General features: G+C 45.0%; 1 protein-coding gene across 1 annotated transcript in view; it reads left to right on the top strand.

Moving 5' to 3' along the window:
* LOC106605905 (serine/threonine-protein kinase ULK4) overlaps positions 1-22,209 on the top strand; it is a 333,812-nt gene that overhangs the window by 221,014 nt on the left and 90,589 nt on the right. The window contains exons 30-31 of the mRNA XM_082975734.1: positions 4,312-4,404; positions 17,603-17,651. Of these exons, the coding sequence (XP_082831860.1) occupies positions 4,312-4,404; positions 17,603-17,651 (142 nt within the window). The remainder of the gene's footprint in view (positions 1-4,311; positions 4,405-17,602; positions 17,652-22,209) is intronic.

The raw sequence follows: 22,209 nt of genomic DNA on the forward strand, positions 1-22,209 counted from the left end.
CCTCTCTCTCTCTCTCTCCTCTACCCCCTCTCCTCTCTCTCTCTCCTCTCCTCTCCCTCTCTCTCTCCTCTACCCTCTCTCCTCTCTCGCTCTACTCTCCTCTACTCTCCTCTACCCTCTCTCTCTCTACTCTCCTCTACCCTCTCCCTCTACTCTCCTCTACCCTCTCTCCTCTCCTCTCTACTCTCCTCTACCCTCTCTCCTCTCTCTCTCTACTCTCCTCTACCCTCTCTCCTCTCTCTCTCTACTCTCCTCTACCCTCTCTCTCTACTCTCCTCTACCCTCTCCTCTCTACTCTCCTCTACCCTCTCTACTCTCCTCTCTACTCTCCTCTACCCTCTTTCCTCTCCTCTCTACTCTCCTCTACCTCTCGCTCTCTCTACTCTCCTCTACCCTCTCTCCTCTCTCTCTCTACTCTCCTCTACCCTCTCTCCTCTCTCTCTCTACTCTCCTCTACCCTCTCTCCTCTCTCTCTCTACTCTCCTCTACCCTCTCCTCTCTACTCTCCTCTACCCTCTCCTCTCTACTCTCCTCTACCCTCTCTCTCTACTCTCCTCTACCCTCTCTACTCTCCTCTCTACTCTCCTCTACCCTCTCCTCTCTCTCTACTCTCCTCTACCCTCTCTCCTCTCTCTCTACCCTCTCCTCTCTACCCTCTTCTCTCTCTACTCTCCTCTACCCTCTCTCTCTCTACTCTCCTCTACCCTCTCTACTCTCCTCTCTACTCTCCTCTACCCTCTCTCTCTCTACTCTCCTCTACCCTCTCTCTCTCTCTCCTCTACTCTCCTCTACCCTCTCTCTCTCTACTCTCCTCTACTCTCTCTCTACTCTCCTCTACCCTCTCTCTCTCTACTCTCCTCTACTCTCTCTACTCCTCTCTCTCTCTACTCTCCTCTATTCTCTCTACTCTCCTCTACCCTCTCTCTCTACTCTCCTCTACCCTCTCCCTCTCTCTCTACTCCCCTCTACCTTCTCTCTCTCTCTCTTCTGTCCTTTACCCTCTCTCTCTCTACTCTCCTCTCTCTCTACTCTCCTCTACCCTCTCTCCTCTCTCTCCTCTCCTCTCCCTCTCTCTCTCCTCTACCCTCTCTCCTCTCTCGCTCTACTCTCCTCTACCCTCTCTCCTCTCTCTCTCTCTACTCTCCTCTACCCTCTCCTCTCTACTCTCCTCTACCCTCTCCTCTCTACTCTCCTCTATCCCCTCTCTCTCTCTATTCTCCTCTACCCTCTCCTCTCTACTCTCCTCTATCCTCTCTCTCTCTCTACTCTCCTCTACCCTCTCCTCTCTACTCTCCTCTACCCTCTCCTCTCTACTCTCCTCTACCCTCTCTCCTCTCCCTCTACTCTCCTCTACCCTCCTCTCCTCTCTCTACTCTCTCTCTACCCCTCTCTCCTCTCTCCTCTCTACTCTCCTCTACCCTCTCTCCTCTCTCTCTTCTCTCCTCTACCCTCTCTCCTCTATCTCTCTCTACTCTCCTCTACCATCTCGCTCTCTCTACTCTCCTCTACCCTCTCTCTCTACTCTCCTCTACCCTCTCTCTCTCTACTCTCCTCTACCCTCTCTCTCTCTACTCTCCTCTCTCCTCTTTCTCTCTACTCTCCTCTACCCTCTCCTCTCTACTCTCCTCTACCCTCTCCTCTCTCCTCTACCCTCTCTCCTCTCCTCTCTACTCTCCTCTACCCTCTCTACTCTCCTCTCTACTCTCCTCTCCTCTCTACTCTCCTCTACCATCTCCCTCTCTACTCTCCTCTACTCTCTCTACTCTCCTCTACCCTCTCTCTCTCTACTCTCCTCTACCCTCTCTCTCTCTACTCTCCTCTACCCTCTCTCTCTACTCTCCTCTACTCTCTCTCTACTCTCCTCTACCCTCTCTCTCTCTACTCTCCTCTACCCTCTCTCTCTACTCTCCTCTACCCTCTCCCTCTCTCTCTACTCCCCTCTACCTTCTCTCTCTCTCTCTTCTGTCCTTTACCCTCTCTCTCTCTACTCTCCTCTCTCTACTCTCCTCTACCCTCTCTCCTCTCTCCTCTCTCTCTCTCTCTCTCTCTCTCCTCTCCTCTCCCTCTCTCTCTCCTCTACCCTCTCTCCTCTCTCGCTCTACTCTCCTCTAACCTCTCTCCTCTCTCTCTCTCTACTCTCCTCTACCCTCTCCTCTCTACTCTCCTCTACCCTCTCCTCTCTACTCTCCTCTATCCCCTCTCTCTCTCTATTCTCCTCTACCCTCTCCTCTCTACTCTCCTCTATCCTCTCTCTCTCTACTCTCCTCTACCCTCTCCTCTCTACTCTCCTCTACCCTCTCCTCTCTACTCTCCTCTACCCTCTCTCCTCTCTCTCTACTCTCCTCTACCCTCTCTCCTCTCTCTCTACTCTCCTCTACCCTCTCCTCTCTTCTCTCCTCTACCTCTCCTCTACCCTCTCTCCTCTATCTCTCTCTACTCTCCTCTACCATCTCGCTCTCTCTACTCTCCTCTACCCTCTCTTTCTCTACTCTCCTCTACCCTCTCTCTCTCTACTCTCCTCTACTCTCTCTCTCTACTCTCCTCTATCCTCTCTCTCTCTACTCTCCTCTACCCTCTCCTCTCTACTCTCCTCTACCCTCTCCTCTCTACTCTCCTCTACCCTCTCTCCTCTCTCTCTACTCTCCTCTACCCTCTCTCCTCTCTCTCTACTCTCCTCTACCCTCTCTCCTCTCTCTCTACTCTCCTCTACCCTCTCTCCCTCTACTCTCCTCTACCCTCTCCTCTCTTCTCTCCTCTACCATCTCTCCTCTATCTCTCTCTCTACTCTCCTCTACCCTCTCTCCTCTCCTCTCTACCCTCCTCTACCATCTCGCTCTCTCTGCTCTCCTCTACCCTCTCTCTCTCTACTCTCCTCTACCCTCTCTCTACTCTCCTCTACCCTCTCTCTCTCTACTCTCCTCTACCCTCTCTCCTCTCCTCTCTACCCTCCTCTCCATCTCGCTCTCTCTGCTCTCCTCACCCTCTCTCTCTCTACTCTCCTCTCCCTCTCTCTCTCTACTCTCCTCTACCCTCTCTCCTCTACTCTCCTCTACTCTCTCTACTCTCTCTCTACTCTCCTCTACTCTCTCTCCTCTCTCTCTCTACTCTCCTCTATTCTCTCTCTCTACTCTCCTCTACCCTCTCTCTCTCTACTCTCCTCTACCCTCTCTCTCTCTACTCTCCTCTACCCTCTCTCTCTCTACTCTCCTCAACCCTCTCTCCTTTCTCTCCTCTCCTCTACCCTCTCTCTCTCTCTACTCTCCTCTCTCTCTCTCTACTCTCCTCTACCCTCTCTCCTCTCTCTCTCTCTCCTCTACCCTCTCTCTCTCTCTACTCTCCTCTACCTTCTCTCTCTCTCTCTCCTCTCCTCTACCCTCTCTCTCTCTACTCTCCTCTACCCTCTCTCTCTCTACTCTCCTCAACCCTCTCTCCTCTCTCTCTCCTCTCCTCTACCCTCTCTCTCTCTCTACTCTACCCTCTCTCTCTCTCTACTCTCCTCTCTCTCTCTCTACTCTTCTCTACCCTCTCTCCTCTCTCTCCTCTACCCTCTCTCTCTCTCTACTCTCCTCTACCTTCTCTCTCTCTCTACTCTCCTCTACCCTCTCCCTTTGTGCCTCCCTGTCTTCAGCTGCTTCTGCAGACTTCTCAACTTTAGCTCATTTAAAAGCTCTGATGACATGGATTAATTAATGACCAGAAGCTGAGAGCCAGCCCAGCTCCACTGTTCATCTGGGCTTGGGTGTGTGGAGTGCAGTCAAAGTAGTGAACCTTCTTGTTTTGGCAACTTTATTTGGCCAGTTCTCTAGTGGAGAAATAAACGTTTTAGATTTTTTGAAATGTTTTTTTCATTAGTAATTTAGATTTATTGAATTCGATTAATTAAGCCAATCCCCATATGTGTTGGCCAGTTCTCTGCAGAGGATTTCTAGATAGTTAGTAAAACATCTATACACCTATCAACAATCTGTTGAACTAACTAGACCCTAAACCTATCAACAATCTGTTGAACTAACTAGACCCTAAACATATCAACAATCTGTTGAACTAACTAGACCCTAAACATATCAACAATCTGTTGAACTAACTAGACCCTAAACCTATCAACAATCTGTTGAACTAACTAGACCCTAAACCTATCAACAATCTGTTGAACTAACTAGACCCTAAACCTATCAACAATCTGTTGAACTAACTACACCCTAAACCTATCAACAATCTGTTGAACTAACTAGACCCTAAACCTATCTGTAGGGGACTACCCAAATAGCTATCCATATAAAGTGTGGCTGATGTCTCTCCTGTGTTGTACAGGTATGAATCTCTCCTGTTGGAGCCAGATCCAATCCCAGTCTACGCTCTCAAGCTGCTGGTGGCCCTCACAGAACACAGCAGCCCCGTCAATAGGTAAAACCTTCTAAACCGGCCTCCCGAGTGGCGCAGCGGTCTAAGTCACTGCTCCGCAGTGCTTGAGGCGTCATTACAGGCCTGGGTTCGATCCCAGGCTGTGTGACAGCCGACCGTGACCGGGAGACCCATGAGGCGGTTAAGCGAGCAGTGTGTCAAGAAGCAGTGCGGCTTGGCAGGGTCGTGTTTCGGAGGACGCACGGCTCTCTAGGGGAGTTGCAGCGATGGGACAAGACTGGAACTACCAATTGGATATCACGATATTGGGGAGAAAAAGGGGTAAAATAAAATAAATAATAACTTCTAAACCAGGGATCATCAACTAGATTCAGTCGTGGGACGTTTTGTTTCTGGAGTGGATGGTCGGGGGGCCGGAACATAATTACTAATCATTAGTAGACTGCAAACTGACCGCAAGAACAACCGCAACTAAAACATAATCATTTAAAACCTTGTTTTAATTTGTATATAATCACGTCTCTCTATTATGCGTGGGAATACTTGGGAACAGATTTCAAAATGAAAATTTCTTGGAGCTGATTTCCTGCTGTTTTTACAGTCTTTTATCTCCAACCATGGAAAAAAAATATATATATTTTGTACTCAGATCATTTTAGTTGCCAAATAAAACCATTCGGCCCGCGGGTTGCCAGCTGGGGAACCCTGTTCTAAACCATCTCCAGATAGACAGACTAGGACTCTAACCAACACAATGTCATCTTGGAGAAAAGCAGAGAGTCTAACCAACACAATGTCATCTTGAAGAAAAGCAGAGAGTCTAACCAACACAATGTCATCTTGAAGAAAAGCAGAGTCTAACCAACACAATGTCATCTTGAAGAAAACCAGAGAGTCTAACCAACACATTGTCATCTTGAAGAAAACCAGAGAGTCTAACCAACACATTGTCATCTTGAAGAAAATCAAAGAGTCTAACCAACACAATGTCATCTTGATGAAAACCAAAGAGTCTAACCAACACAATGTCAAAATGATTAATTGATTGAGAAGCTGCTTTATTCCGCATCTGTAATTGTCTACCCAGAGTTTATGGAGGTGAGTTGCGATGGGGTTGCTATGGCATCTGTTATTGTCTACCCAGAGTTTATGGAGGTGAGTTGCGATGGGGTTGCTATGGCATCTGTTATTGTCTACCCAGAGTTTATGGAGGTGAGTTGTGATGGTGTTGCTATGGCATCTGTTGTTGTCTACCCAGAGTTTATGGAGGTGAGTTGTGATGGGGTTGCTATGACATCTGTTGTACACAACACAACCTGAAGAGACAACACAGCATCTTGATTAACACCTGCAGTTGTTTTCTGGTGTTTAATATTAAGTTAAGAAATTACAGTGAGGGGAAAAAAGTATTTTATCCTCTGCTGATTTTGTACGTTTGCCCACTGACAAAGAAATGATCAGTCTACAATTTTAATGGTAGGTTTATTTGAACAGTGAGAGACAGAATAACAACAAAAAAATCCAGAAAAACGCATGTCAATGTTATAAATTGATTTTCATTTTAATGAGGGAAATAAGTATTTGACCCCTTCTCAATCAGAAAGATTTCTGGCTCCCAAGTGTCTTTTATACAGGTAACGAGCTGAGATTAGGAGCACGCTCTTAAAGGGAGTGCTCCTAATCTTAGTTTGTTACCTGTATAAAAGACACCTGTCCACAGAAGCAATCAATCAATCAGATTCCAAACTCTCCACCATGGCCAAGACCAAAGAGCTCTCCAAGGATGTCAGGGACAAGATTGTAGACCGACACAAGGCTGGAATGGGCTACAAGACCATCGCCAAGCAGCTTGGTGAGAAGGTGACAACAGTTGGTGCGATTATTCGCAAATGGAAGAAACACAAAAGAACTGTCAATCTCCCTCGGCCTGGGGCTCCATGCAAGATCTCACCTCATGGAGTTGCAATGATCAGGAGAACGGTGAGGAATCAGCCCAGAACTACACGGGAGGATCTTGTCAATGATCTCAAGGCAGCTGGGACCATAGTCACCAAGAAAACAATTGGTAACACACTACGCCGTGAAGGACTGAAATCCTGCAGTGCCCGCAAGGTCCCCCTGCTCAAGAAAGCACATATACATGCCCATCTGAAGTTTGCCAATGAACATCTGAATGATTCAGAGGACATTTACATTTACGTCATTTAGCAGACGCTCTTATCTAGAGCGACTTACAAATTGGTGCATTCACCTTATGATATCCAGTGGAACAACCACTTTACAATAGTACATCTATAACTTTTTTGTGGGGGGGGGGGGGGGTTAGAAGGATTACTATATCCTATCCCAGGTATTCCTTAAAGAGGTGGGGTTTCAGGTGTCTACGGAAGGTGGTGATTGACTCCGCTGTCCTGGCTTCGTGAGGGAGCTTGTTCCACCATTGGGGTGCCAGAGCAGCGAACAGTTTTGACTGGGCTGAGCGGGAACTGTGCTTCCGCAGAGGTAGGGGGGCCAGCAGGCCAGAGGTGGATGAACGCAGTGCCCTTGTTTGGGTGTAGGGCCTGATCAGAGCCTGAAGGTACGGAGGTGCCGTTCCCCTCACAGCTCCGTAGGCAAGCACCATGGTCTTGTAGCAGATGCGAGCTTCAACTGGAAGCCAGTGGAGTGTGCGGAGGAGCGGGGTGACGTGAGAGAACTTGGGAAGGTTGAACACCAGACGGGCTGCGGCGTTCTGGATGAGTTGTAGGGGTTTAATGGCACAGGCAGGGAGCCCCGCCAACAAGGAGTTGCAGTAATCCAGACGGGAGATGACAAGTGCCTGGATTAGGACCTGCGCCGAGGACAACTGGGTGAAAGTGTTGTGGTCAGATGAGACCGAAATGGAGCTCTTTGGCATCAACTCAACTCGCCGTGTTTGGAGGAGGATGAATGCTGCCTATGACCCCAAAAACACCATCAAAAACAAACACCACGTGAAACATGGGGGTGGAAACATTATGCTTTGGGGGTGTTTTTCTGCTAAGGGGACAGGACAACTTCACCGCATCATTTGACTGGGCCATGTACTGTCAAATCTTGGGTGAGAACCTCCTTCCCTCAGCCAGGGCATTGAAAATGGGTCGTGGATGGGTATTCCAGCATGACAATGACCCAAAACACACGGCCAAGGCAACAAAGGAGTGGCTCAAGAAGAAGCACATTAAGGTCCTGGAGTGGCCTAGCCAGTCTCCAGACCTTAATCCCATAGAAAATCTGTGGAGGTAGCTGAAGGTTCGAGTTGCCAAACGTCAGCGTCGAAACCTTAATGACTTGGAGAAGATCTGCAAAGAGGAGTGGGACAAAATCCCTCCTGAGATGTGTGCAAACCTGGTGGCCAACTACAAGAAACGTCTGACCTCTGTGATTGCCAACAAGGGTTTTGCCACCAAGTACTAAGTCATGTTTTGCAGAGGGGTCAAATACTTATTTCCCTCATTACAATGCAAATCAATTTATAACATTTTTGACATGCGTTTTTCTGGATTTTTTTGTGGTTATTCTGTCTCTCACTGTTCAAATAAACCTACCATTAAAATTATAGACTGATCATTTCTTTGTCAGTGGGCAAACGTACAAAATCAGCAGGGAATCAAATACTTTTTTCCCTCACTGTATCTCTGGGGTTTAAGAAATTATCAAATAAAGAAAGTTAATTGATCTCTCTCTCTCTTCTGTCTTTCTCTTTCTGTCTCTCTCCTCTCTCTCTGTCTCTCTCTCTCTCAATTCAATTTCAATTTAAGGGTCTTTATTGGCATGGGAAACATATGTTTACATTGCCAAAACAATTGAAATAGATAATAAACAAAAGTGAAATAAACAATAAAAAACTTACAGTAAACATTACTCTCACAAAAGTTTCAACAGAATAAAGACATTTCAAATGTCATTATGTCTATATAAAGTGTTGCGATGATGTGCAAATATTTAAAGTACAAAAGGGAAAATAAATAAACATAAATATGGGTTGTATTTACAATGGTGTTTGTTCTTCACTGGTTGCCCTTTTCTTGTGGCAACAGGTCACACATCTTGCTGCTGTGATGGCACACTGTGGTACATTAAGTTGGTAAAAAGTCTCTCTCTCCTTCACTTCCTTGAAGCTGTAAATAAGCTGGTTTTGGACACATCAGATCATTCATGTTATTATTACTACCAGACAAAACAAAATCACTAAGTCCATAATTGTATTATTTATCAGTGGCCTAATACATAGTTGAATATGCTTGACCTTTCTGCAGCATCAGCATGTTGAGGGGTGTTCCAGAGTTGTGGCCTCATGTAGGGAGCAGTGTGGAGCTCAGGCCCAACACTGTGCACTGTTTACCTATTAACAGACTGTAGATCCCCCTCCTCCCTCTGTAGCTGCCTGCCTGCAGGGCACAAACTCACAGTGCACGGCACATTTACAATTCAGCTCACACCACGTTTCCCCCCTCCTCCGTTCAGTTATCTGAATCATAGGGGAAAGTAGAGCATAAATAAGTGCAAACTTAAACTCATTTTAGAGAAATACTCACATAGAGACATTGTTTAATTGCAGTAGTTGATGCATAAGCACACAGAAACGAGGCATTGGCTTGTCCTTGTTGAAAGAAAGCTACACTGGTAATGTGATGTTAAAGAGATTCTCAGAGGTAGGACTCCCCTGATGCTGCAGCAGTAACACACTCACACACGCAAACACAGTCGCACGCAAGGTCACACACGCGCACACTCACACACACTGGGCTGAAGGAGGGGGAACCGTTTCCTGGGAAAGGAAAGTCATTGATTGATTGATGATTGGGTGTGTCCAACTAGGAGCAGCCTACAGGAGAGGTGTGATGTCACTGCAATGTCGCTGCTGTTCAGGGAAGAACAGTGGAGCTGATCGAAGGAGAACAGGAGAACAGAAAAGGGGGGTTAACAGCTCCCGGGGGAGTTTAAAGGAGTCTTTCACCAGCTGGTGGCAACACACACCTCAGCAGTATGTCTGTCATCCTGCTCAATGGCTTTCAGATCACACTGAACCTGGAGCACAAAGAGGAAGACGTAATGTCACTTTTCAAAGGGAAATCTGAGAATGTCCTTAAACAACCCGTCCACTCGCTCCCTCTTTGAAGACTTTGTCTGGATCTCAAATGGAACTCTATTCACTATATAGGGCACTACGTTAGAACAGAACCCATAGGGCTCTAGTCAAAAGTAGTGCTCTATGTAGGGAATAGGGTGCCATTTGGGATGTACAGTATGTTGTAGGTAGCTATAGCTAGCTAGCTGCTGCAGTTGTATGAGTTTCCTGCCTAGTGTTTAGTATTAACCATGGATATTCCAGTGTTCATCAGAGAGCCAGACTGTCCTCTAACCTAATGGCATGCAGCAGGCAGGCAGACAGGTCCTTTGTGTGCTTGGGATTTGTAAGGAATATTGATCTGTTACAGAGGAAAGGTCAGACTAAGCGTAAGTTAGGGACTGCGCTGCTTAGCAGAGGTGGGAACTGATGTTACTGAAAGATGCAGAAGAAGTTGTTAGAATGAATAAGATTTCACTCTGCTGCATAATAAACTGAACACCACCACTGCACCATAGTAAGGCGATAGCAGCTTGGTCTGTACACTAAGTAAGGTATTATACAGGCTTACCAATGAAAAAAGCCATGTAGGATGTAGGTAGTAGTTGAAGAGTAGTAGATGTCAGACTGGTCTGGTGCTGGTAGTATACTGTATCTAAAGCATGTTACCATTGTCTCCCTGATAGTTCCTCTAGCCCTCTCACCTGGGTGATCCTCATGAAACCACCTGAAACAAGGCTACTCTGTTCCCTACATAGTGCACTACTATGGACCAGGGGCATTTGGGAGCCGCTGTCGGTGATGAATTGAGAGCAGGTTTCTCTGTGTTTCTGTGCTGCCTGCCTGGTCGTTGAGAAGGTGATGATGGACACCAGCTGGGTGCGCTTACATAGTTTTATCTTATCTCCTACACATCCCAGACTGACTGCCATTTCTGTCAAGGCTCTGAACACAACCCAGCCCCCACACCTCCCTCTGTCTATCTATCTGGCACTGAGAGAGCCAACTGAACTATTCAAATTGATGTCAGCAATCTGCTACACACTCCTGTTGGTGGTATTTCCCTTGTCTGAGACGAGCTATTACATTTACAATGAGAAATGAAATTGCATTTACCACTGCTTGATAAAGTCCTAAAAAAGTGCAGAGCTCTCTCCTTGATGGGTTCTTGCCTAAATTAGATTGCAAATTGGGACATTAACGGGGCTTCATACAAGTATGTCTTTTCCCCTCATTATCAGGTTTGATACAGAGTTCAAACTTTCCAATTATCTGAACCTTTGGCCGTTGTTGCCTTTGTGTGAGCTCAGTCAGTCTGCCTAGCTCTGCCCGCTTTAGTGGAAGCAAAACCAGTTCTATCTGCGGGAACGCTTTTACACCCTGATTAGCAGGAATTTGAAAAATGCTTTTATCTCAGCGGAAGCCAGCCTCACAGCTACAGGAAGCCGGCATGCTACCGCTAATAAAAGCTGATCCTTTCTAATGAGCAGGTTAACGGAGGTTACACGCTGACTACATCAAGGCTACGCTCATCCTGTTATTTTTATTTGATTTGACTGGAGTTTGATATCGTGCTATTGGTCAACGCGGTACCGTTGCCTGGTAGTCTGCAGACACAATGAGTGATTGGTCAGTGGGGTGAACAGGCGGGGGTGTTGTTTTGAATGTGTCGCAAATGGCAGCCTATCGTGCAATACTTTAGACCAGAGTCCTATGGGCCCAGTTCAAACGTAGTGCACTCTAAAAGGCACAGGGTGCCATTTTGGTCGCAGCCATTGTGTTAAAAGCCTGGGATCCCCAGGTGTCCTCTCCTCCCTCCTTTCCTGTCCTCTGTCTGCCACCTGTGCTGCCTGCATGGAGACCTCTGCTCCTCTCTGCTGATTGGAGTGGACAGCAGAGTTGAGTGTGGTCAGAGGAATAGAGCAAAACCTCATCCCTGACTGTTTGTGTGTGTGTTCGTGTGTGTGCGTTCGTGTGTTTTTGTGTGTGCGTTCGTGTGTGTGTAATCAGCTCTGACAGCTGGTGTGTGTAAAGGAGGAATGGGAGTGTTACCTCGTACTATCAGTGTCACTGGCCGGTCTGAAGAGCTGACTGGGCTTGAGCTGTGTTGGTCTGATATGGCTCAGTGGCAGGCAGCAGCCCTGTCCATTCAGCCTCAGCTTCTCCCTCTGACAGGCAGCAGAGATGACCTGCAGGACTGCCTGTGTCACACTCTCTGACAGTCAGGGGAGCCATGTGTAGCAAAGTGGATGGGAACAGTGCACAGTAAAGGATAGAGACTGCCTCACAATGTTTCCAGAGTGAGGTTGGAAAATGTTTTACTGGCACTAATGTACACTATTACTGTACACTCCACATTTCAGACTTTAAATGATTACATCACTATATACAGTGCCTTCAGAAAGTATTCATACCTCTTGACTTCTCCCACATTTTGTGTTACAGCCAGAATTAAAAATGTATCACAATACCCCATAATTACAAAGTGCAAAGCCAGAATTTGTTCTTAACTGACTTGCCTAGTTAAATAAAGGTTAAAAATCTAAAATCTAAATAAACATGTTTTTAGACATTTTAGCAAATTTATGGCAAATGAAATACAGATATCTAATTTACATAAGTATTCACACTCCTGAGTCAGTACTGTGTAGAAGCACCTTTGGTGGCGATTACAGTTTAATTATTCGTTGCAAATTTTCTCAAGCTCTGTTAAGTTAGATGGAGAGCGGCGGTGACCAGCAATCTTCAAGTATTTCCACAGATGTTCAATGGAATTCAAGTCTAGGCTTTGGCTGGGCCACTCAAGGACTTTCACATTATAGTTCTGAAGCCATTCCAGTGTTGCTTTGGCTGTATGCTTGGGGTCCTGTTGGAACGTACATCTTCGCATCCAGTCTAAGGTCGTTTGCACTCTGAAGTGGGTTCTCATCAAGGATTTGCCTGTATTTTGTTCCCTCTGTCCTTACCAGTCTCCCAGTCCCTGCTGCTGAAAAGCATCCTCATAGCATGACGCTGCCACCATGCTTCACGGTAGGGATGGTGTTAGACGGGTGATGAACTGTGCATGGTTTTCTCCATACATATCGCTTTGCATTCAGGCAAAATAGTTACATTTTTGTCTCATCAGACCATAGAATATTTTGTCTTATGAGTCATGTGCCTTTTTGCAGACTCCAGGTGTGCTGTCATGTGCCTTTTTCTTAGGAGTGGCTTCTGTTTGGCCACTCTCCCATAATGCCCAGATTGGTGAAGTGCTATAGAGACTGTTGTCCTTCTGGCAGGTTCTCCCATCTCAGGCATGGAACTCTGTTGTTCTGTCAGAGTGGTCATTGGGTTCTTGGTCACCTCCCTGATCAAGGTCCTCCTTGCCCTGTTGCTCAGTTTGGTCCGATGGCCAGCTCTAGGCAGGGTCTGCGTAGTTCCATCTTTTTTTTTTACATTTCCCAATGATGGAGACCACTGTGCTCTTGGAAACTTAACACTCTAGAACGTGTTTCATACCCTTTCCCAGATATATGCCTCATCACAATTCTCTCTCGGAGAGGTACGGACAGTTACTTGGTATAGTTTCTGCACTGTCAACTGTAGGACCTTGTATAGACAGGTGTGTTTCTTTCTAAATCATGGCCAAACAATTGAATTGGCCACAGGTGGACTCCAATCAAGTTGCAGTGGCATCTCAAGGATGATCAAAGGAAATTGGATGCACCTGAGCTCAGTTTGGAGCGTCATAGCAAAGGGGTGTGAATACTTATGTAAATTAGGTATTTCTGTATTTCATTTACAATACATTTGCAAACATTTCAAAAAACATGTTTTCACTTTGTCATTATGGGGTATTGTGTAGATAGGTGAGGAAAAAATATATATTTAAAGGAATAATCCGCCCCCAGAAATAAAATCATGAAACTCCTGTCAATTTGGTGAAAGCCTATGTTCTATCGCTGGGTAAAATAACAGATGTCCCGGTGATTTAACTTCTATCTAGTCCGTCTTTGAAAATCAGGAAATCGTGTAGGAATGCGTCTCAACTACATCATTCTCGTCATAGGGGATAACACACTATCAGATTTCATAATGCTTTTAAAACAATGACCTGCTCTCCAGATCGCCAAATAAGCCAATAGAACACATACATTCATCTATATCCTCATGACAAAGTAGAGATTTTGCTTAGATGTACCCAATCTAAACAGTGTAGCAAATTATTCAACTTCAAGTACCATGTCGCAATGCCCCACGTGTGTCTGTGGGAAGCAGAGATATTACAGAAAGGAGGAGATAGGAATCCCACTGGGCAATGAATGGAGAAACGCCCCACCCAACTGACTGTCGACCCATCTGCATTCACGTTGTCATGCTGCGTCACGCGGAGGCTAAACTAAACGTCACGCAATCCCTTCTCAAAGTCAGAGTATGAGCTATACGATATTAAAGAGACAAGTTAATTATCTCACATCTTGGAAAAGATTTGCAATGTTGTACTTCTTGAAATTCGTGCTAATGTTCGGTTTTTGAGCAAGCGCCCAATTGACTCCCATTCACTTCTTGAAGGAGAGCTGTTCTTGTCCCAGAATCGCCCAGAATGCACGGCAAGGCCCATTGGCAATGTATACAATGGGTGTTAATATGATTCTAATGGCATTTCCCATCTCCTCAAAAGTATCTCTGTGGGAAAGAAACGTACTCTGCTCTCACTCTGGGCAGAGACGAAATGCAAGTTGAACTCGGTGAGATAGTGCAGTTTGTTTAGCCGATTTTACAGCTAGCTAGCTACTTCACATGCTGATATAAATGTTGGTATTGTTGTGCGTAGCTATGTTTTCTAGCTAGCTAGCCAGCCAGCCCAGAGAGAGCAAGAGCGTTGCATTGAGGGTTTTGTAGTAGACTTGAGCTGCAACAGATTTCCAAAAACAATTTTCACATGTTTCTACCAACCTTGTTATAATGACGAAATTATTATTACTTGTTCCCAAAAAAATATTCAAATATGAGTGCTATTTAACACTATTTAACACTGTTAATCATATGAATTAGTGGTTTGGGCTGGATTATCCCTTTAATCCATTTGAATTCAGGCTGTAACACAACAAAATGTGGAATAAGTCAAGGGGTAAGAATACTTTCTGAAGGCACTGTCTGTACCTAATCTTAAAGCTAGAATCCTTAATTGAAACAATAACAAAGCGGTCACCAGCTTCTGTTTTGGGAAAAAGCTTAGGGATGGTCCTGGAGAAATATAGCCACACTGAAATTCATAGACAGAGCTGTGGATGCAAGGACTGACCATCCATGATATCAGAATTATAGATTTAACCATGTTTTGAGGCTATACAGTCGTTATTAACATTTGCATTGTTTAAAACATTGGGGTAAATGAAGCTTATTTTGTGTTCTGATGGGGTATGACAGTTGAACTAAGCTCATGAGGACAATTTTGAGTTACATTCTTCAAGATTCAATGGGTACATATCATTCATTTACATTTTAATGTATGTAGTATCTAAGGATTCTGTCTTTAAATACTCAGCATACCGGTAGTGGCAAACAAGACACCATGAGAGAGAGAGAGAGAGAGAGTTTTTTTTAATATAAAAATCCCTCCCAGCCAGGAAGCTGCCGGAGGATCTGTGATAGCAGACAGACTGTGTTAAATGTCATCCACAAATTGTGCCATTATTAAGGAAGCGTGACAGGTTGAATCAGAGCTGTACTCGGGCACACTCTAAACTTCATCAGATTGTAAATAAGATCAGAAGGTTGTCTGCAGCCGTGGAGAATGTGGGCAGAGCGGATCTTATTTTGCCCTATAGCCACTCCAGCCTGGCTGGGCAAATGCCACTTCATCCACGCAATCTGCGTCTACATGAAAATTAGAGTTGTTATCCCCTAACGTTAAGGACAGTCTGTAGATTCTGTATGGCACAGAGATGTATTAAAGTTGAGAAATGAGGTGTACTGTACACGCATACTGTGTGATGCATTAGTTGTCATTAGCCCAAACCTTGTGTAGGATAGTGTTTAGAGAGCCATGGCTTTGACCCAGATAGTGGCCACTGCTGTTGACATGGTTTCAGTTCAGTTCTTCCTTCTCCATAATAAGTCTTCAACAGGCCTGTATCAGTATTACTGGCTGCCTTGACAGGAACTGATTTTGGTACTTCAGTTTCTCTTAACGTGACAGTGATGCAGGGTGCTATCGATTTTAGAATGATGTGGAACTGGGAATGCTAACCAGGCAGGCTGGGGGTGAGACACTACCACCCTACAGATGGAGCTGATTTGTCTCAAGAAATATCCCTCCATTTCTCTGATTTAATGGCTGAAAGCTACAAGAGTCATCACGACACGGGGAAAGGCTTTTCGTTGGCTGAGCCCCCGATGTAGCCTAAGTTGGGCTATAATTTAATGTCACTTCGCACACAGGATGCCTTCAGTTCAATGTAGGTGCGTCCCAATTGGCACCCTATCTCCTATATAGTGCTATATAGGGTGTAATTTGGGATGCAGGCTCGGCAATCTGTGAGGCTTGGAGAAGAAGCCTGGCTATTTACACTCCTCTGTCACCCCGTCAGGGAGATAAAGCTTGGCCATTCATCAGTTCTGGTTACATGTCTCTCACCTTTAACTCTCCATATTTGTTCCTGTTTTGTTTTATGAGCACAATTTAATGTTAATGACGTGTCATCACTCAGGTTCACACGGAGATCGATGGGAGAGGGTTGTTTCTGTACTACAATAATGGGGGAGAGGGGGAAGAGTGGAGGGAAGAGTGGAGGGAGAGAGGGAAGAGTGGAGGGAGAGAGGGAAGAGTGGAGGGAGAGGGAAGAGTAGAGGAGAGAGAGAGAGAAGGTGGTGCAGATAAGTAGAGATATAGATGGGGGGACAGTTTGTATCTCATTTAAGTATGTCTGTTATATAGTACACTGCATACATACAGGTGTAGGATCTTAATTTGATCAAACTTTTGTTACAGAAATGTTCCTGCACCACAGGAAATGCAGATGAGCTTCGGGATTTACATACATTCACAGAAAGCCCACATTAACACACAGTTATATTAACAGTATTGCACTTTTCATGTAGCCTAATAACCTAACCACCAATCAAGCAACATTATAGATTAAACGTTAAAATCCTGTTGCTGCAATATTATTTTGCTGTGACAATTCAGGTCAAATTAAAATCCTACATCTGTAAGCAAACTAACGTAGGCCCCTACAACAAACTTGATATTGTGTAGTTAGCATGAAAGCAGATTGGACAACAACTAGGCCTGGTCAATTTTTGTGTTATCTGTATTTCATGTTTCAGTTTTCTCCTTTCTCAGTACGTTTAGGTTGCCTTCTGACTTCTATGTGACTTTCAACCTCGAGAGGATGTCTCTGGTTAATCAGAGGCTTGTGTTGTCCCTCTGCACTTTATTGGGAGATGTACTCCTAGCGGCAGTGGTATTTACTCTTATCTGGTGTTCTGCACAATGGCTTAGCTGCCTCACATAAGCTACACTACTTTAGAAACATTTGATGGAATTCTCTTTGGAGGACTGAGGACACCATATATGGAAAACTGGGAAATAAATGTTTCCCAACCATGCAATACATCATTGTTATGTAAAAACTCCCTCTAATACGTTTTCTATGGGTGACCTCTAGTCTTGTTTAAATGTGTCTAGCCTGCCTGCCACAATGTTTTCTTCCTTTGAGCACCTCTACACACAAGCTGTAATTGGTTGTGAATCAAAAGGCTTAATCAATAAGGGAGCTGTGGAGAGTCATTTTCAATAAAGATGTACATTACTCCTGGGTGCCCAGGTGTCAGAAGGCTCCTTTCTCCCCGCAGAAGATTAGTCAGAGGTCCTTTTCTCACATGACTGATCTTAGAGGCGAGTCACGCTGCGGTGCCTTCACACACAAACACACACTGAAATACTCACATACGTTCAGTAGGCCTCAGATTCAGAGGCAATGCATGGACCCTAATGAAGATGAAACGTCTCTCTGTGCTATGAAGGTACCTAAACCTGCCTCTGTGTTTCTCTCACTCTCTTTCTCTCTCTTTGTCTCTCTCTCTTCTCTCCCCCCTCTCTCTCTCTCCATCTTTCTATCTCTCTCTTTTTCCCTCTCCTCTCTCTCTCTCTCTCCTTCACAGCCTGGTCAGAGACAGCAGGATCCTACCTGTTGTCTTTCAAGTCATGGCGGTAAGTTAAGAGCCCCACTTAAAATGCAGCTTTTTTTTCTCTATACTAAAATCTTGTGTTCCAGGAAACTGCTTTGGTGTGCGGTTTTATTTATCACTTGTGTTGCCTGCCCGACTTTTCATTTCCAGGCTCAAGAAAAAAGCTATCTCCTAAAAATATAAGTGGTTTGTCAAATTCCCACCTCCACTCTACTCTGAGTCTGTGTCTCTCTCCGTCTTTCAGACGGCCCGAGGTGGAAACTAGTGGAAAGGAATGTTAGGATGAAAGCCATATTACAAACCACCTTGCTCCTCCTCCCCCACCCCACCTCGCTTTTTTATCCTCTGTCATGAAAATATATGAGTCCCATTGGGTGGAGAAGACTTTGGGCTATTGGAACATAATTCAAAGGCTGTTATGTGGGGGAATTCTGCTGGGCCAGACATTTTAGCTCGTAAAAACGCCTCCCATCCACCCCACCCCACTGCCTGCCTACTTCTCTCTGTCATTTCAGGCCGAGCCCCTTTTGCACCAGCAGTGCTCGTTTGCCAGGGTTCTTTATTGATTTATTATGCTAATGAGTGTGCTGTGCGGTGGTGACCCATCACAGTACATTGTGTAATTGAGTGACGGAGAGACGGAACAGCCTTTTGAGGGGCTGTGCTTAATGGAGTGAGAATATGAAGTGGTCCTCTTCGTTCCCCAGCTCCTACAACAGGTTACATATTCATCAGACCAGAACGCTTATTTCCAGTAAACAGCCAATTCCCCCTTGACCTCAATCCGCCAGTAACTGCTCTGCAGATTTAATGAACTTATCGCTTGGGTGACTTCTCAGACAAGTTGCCACTGCATGTAAGAACACTTTGAGAAACATCACACAGACGGAATCAGTTAGCTGTTAGGTTGATTGTCTTCATGTGTTGTGTTGCTTTCTTCTTCTATGTTTTGGAGGTATTGTTGTGTTGCTTTCCACGGGTCTCTTCTTCTATGTTTTGGAGGTATAGCTGTGTTGCTTTCCACGGGTCTCTTCTTCTATGTTTTGGAGGTATTGTTGTGTTGCTTTCCACGGGTCTCTTCTTCTATGTTTTGGAGGTATAGCTGTGTTGCTTTCCACGGGTCTCTTCTATGTTTTGGAGGTATAGCTGTGTTGCTTTCCACGGGTCTCTTCTTCTATGTTTTGGAGGTATAGCTGTGTTGCTTTCCACGGGTCTCTTCTTCTATGTTTTGGAGGTATAGTTGTGTTGCTTTCCACAGGTCTCTTCTTCTATGTTTTGGAGGTATAGCTGTGTTGCTTTCCACAGGTCTCTTCTTCTATGTTTTGGAGGTATAGCTGTGTTGCTTTCCACGGGTCTCTTCTTCTATGTTTTGGAGGTATAGCTGTGTTGCTTTCCACAGGTCTCTTCTTCTATGTTTTGGAGGTATAGCTGTGTTGCTTTCCACAGGTCTCTTCTTCTATGTTTTGGAGGTATAGTTGTGTTGCTTTCCACGGGTCTCTTCTTCTATGTTTTGGAGGTATAGTTGTGTTGCTTTCCACGGGTCTCTTCTTCTATGTTTTGGAGGTATAGTTGGGTTGCTTTCCACAGGTCTCTTCTTCTATGTTTTGGAGGTATTGTTATGTTGCTTTCCACAGGTCTCTTCTTCTATGTTTTGGAGGTATAGCTGTGTTGCTTTCCACAGGTCTCTTCTTCTATGTTTTGGAGGTATTGTTGGGTTGCTTTCCACGGGTCTCTTCTATGTTTTGGAGGTATTGTTGTGTTGCTTTCCACAGGTCTCTTCTTCTATGTTTTGGAGGTATAGCTGTGTTGCTTTCCACAGGTCTCTTCTTCTATGTTTTGGAGGTATAGTTGTGTTGCTTTCCACGGGTCTCTTCTTCTATGTTTTGGAGGTATAGTTGTGTTGCTTTCCACAGGTCTCTTCTTCTATGTTTTGGAGGTATAGTTGTGTTGCTTTCCACAGGTCTCTTCTTCTATGTTTTGGAGGTATAGCTGTGTTGCTTTCCACAGGTCTCTTCTTCTATGTTTTGGAAGTATTGTTTTGTTGCTTTCCACAGGTCTCTTCTTCTATGTTTTGTAGTTGTGTTGCTTTCCACGGGTCTCTTCTTCTATGTTTTGGATGTATAGCTGTGTTGCTTTCCACGTGTCTCTTCTTCTATGTTTTGGAGGTATTGTTGTGTTGCTTTCCACGGGTCTCTTCTTCTATGTTTTGGAGGTATAGGCCAGGCATAACCATGATAGTACCAACTAGGACGTATGTAGACTTTCTCACATGCATGTCATTATTACATTTAGAGGACCTAATGTTCTGAATTTGTGATTCAACGAATAAGTTCTGGAATGCGTTAGAAAAGCCTCCATCCACACAGTTTAACACAATACAATGCAGTGTTACATACACAGCCATACAGGAAGGAGAGCCATTTAGTGTGCATTACCAGCCGGTCTGTGTCATGCAGGTCAACCACTTAACCACTGCTCTATCCAATATAGACCCAGTCTGGACTCTATCACACACTGTAATCCTCCTCTCCTCTCCACCGCTGGAGGGTTCACCATTCATATAGTGCCTAGTTCTTACACCTACAGGACATACACTATGGCCAGTCCATTACAGGCTTTACATATCCATAGTGACAGGATTAAATCAGCTCTTCTCACTCTCACTTGACTGTAGTCACCATGTGTGTGTAGTGAGTGTACCAAATGGAAGCCTATTCCCTATATGGTGCACTACTTTTGACCTATGGGTCCTGGTCAAAAGTAGTGCACTACATAGGGAATAGGGTGCACTTTTAGGATGCATACCATACCTTTTAACTTTACTCTGAACTGCAATGGCTTGCCTTCTCCAATCCAATGGAAGCTGATATACAGGTTAGGTCAGGATCGTATCAAATTGCCTTTTCGCGACACAGTTAGTGCAGACTGCAGTAGTAATGGCTGTCCACTTATTTACTTTTAAGGCCAGTTCAGCAGTTTCACGGACTGACATTGATTCGGGCCAGAGACGGCATGAAAGTGGTCCACGGACGGAGCCGTAATGCACATCACTAATGAGTGTGGCGAGGAAGCCAGTGGTGATTGACAGTGGCATTGATTGAGTTTGGTCCAACATCAGCAGACTGATCCTTAAAGCAAGTGTTTAGGGAGCTTGACTCTGGTTACAACAAGAGCCCCAAGTAACACTGCTAGGCTCTAGCCCTCCTTCCCTGATATCCTGAATCTGATGTCTGGAGACTGAAGCTCACGCCTAGTTTGTTGTGGCTGCTGCAATGCATCATGGTCTTTTACTGATGATCATGATTGATTGTGTTAAGGAGAATGCTTGAGACGTGAGACTCCTCAAATGTCTCTATTTTTACAGCTTTGTTTTAAAGGTTAATGTTGGTATAGAAGTAAATGAACAAAGATGTTCGGTGGAGTGGACAGGGGGTCTGTTGCACTGTTGCAGGATGGCTTTATCTCTCCCTTCCCCTGATTGTAGTGCCTCTGCCCCATATTCAATTTGATGTCATCTGACAGTGTAAATCTAATTGGAAGAAAATCCATTTTGCCTGTGTGTGGGGGGAAGGTAGGTAGGAATGTACAGTCAGTGGACTCTGTATGAGTTTGTGAGCTCTAAGAGAGAAAAGAGAATCTAATAGAATCAGAGGTTTATACAGCTAGCTCTGATTGCAACATTGCTGTTGCTGGTATTAGTTGAATAGTCGTGCTCCCCTCTGCCATTCTCATTAACAGCAGAGAAGAAAAGTCTGCATTGCGACAAATATTGATCTGGAGACCAAATTACAGCTTGAAAGAAAGTCAAATAGCAGACATAAACACTGCCTTTTGTTGTACTGCAAAGCTGCTTTTCAGAGCTTGTTTTACACTGTAGGACATACTGAAGAAGAAGAAGAATCCTTTTTTAATCCATTATCCTTGCAGTCAACAGAAATTCATCGACTGCTTATCCCCTCGCAAAGACACACACACACACACACACACACACACACACACACACACACACACACACACACACACACACACACACACACACACACACACACACACACACACACACAGGGTTGAAGTTAGTTCAGAAGAGGCAGCCAAGCAGCTACATAGGAGCTTGAGGATCTGGGATTGGGCCTGTGATAGTGAGGCTCCAGTCTAGTTCCATGTAAACCAACACAGAGAGACATACGTTGAGTTGAGAACTGAAGTGATTGTTGGTTCAGACTGTGTGAGGCCAGAGGCAGCCAATGGTGTGTTTGGTATTGTGATGATGAGATCTGAAGTTAGCATTATAGATGAGAGATCAAGTCAAGCTGCAGGCAGACAGCACAATTCCATTACACATCTGATAAGATACCGAAATGAGGACATGCTTTTTCGGGAGGCGATAAAAGTCGTTTTTCTTTCCGTTCTTATTTTTTCAGTATGTTTCTATCTCCCACTTTTGGATTCAACTGTGTCATCCATCAGAAATGACGCAGCCATACAGCCATATACGTTTCTCCTCCATGTGTCTCCCTATTCATCCCTATCAAATCAAACCAGCCTTTATGTTAAACAAACTGTTTATAGGAAGTAGTGAG

Source organism: Salmo salar, chromosome 05 (assembly GCF_965601325.2).
Source record: "Salmo salar chromosome 05, fSalSal1, whole genome shotgun sequence".
Taxonomy (NCBI): Eukaryota; Metazoa; Chordata; class Actinopteri; order Salmoniformes; family Salmonidae; genus Salmo; species Salmo salar.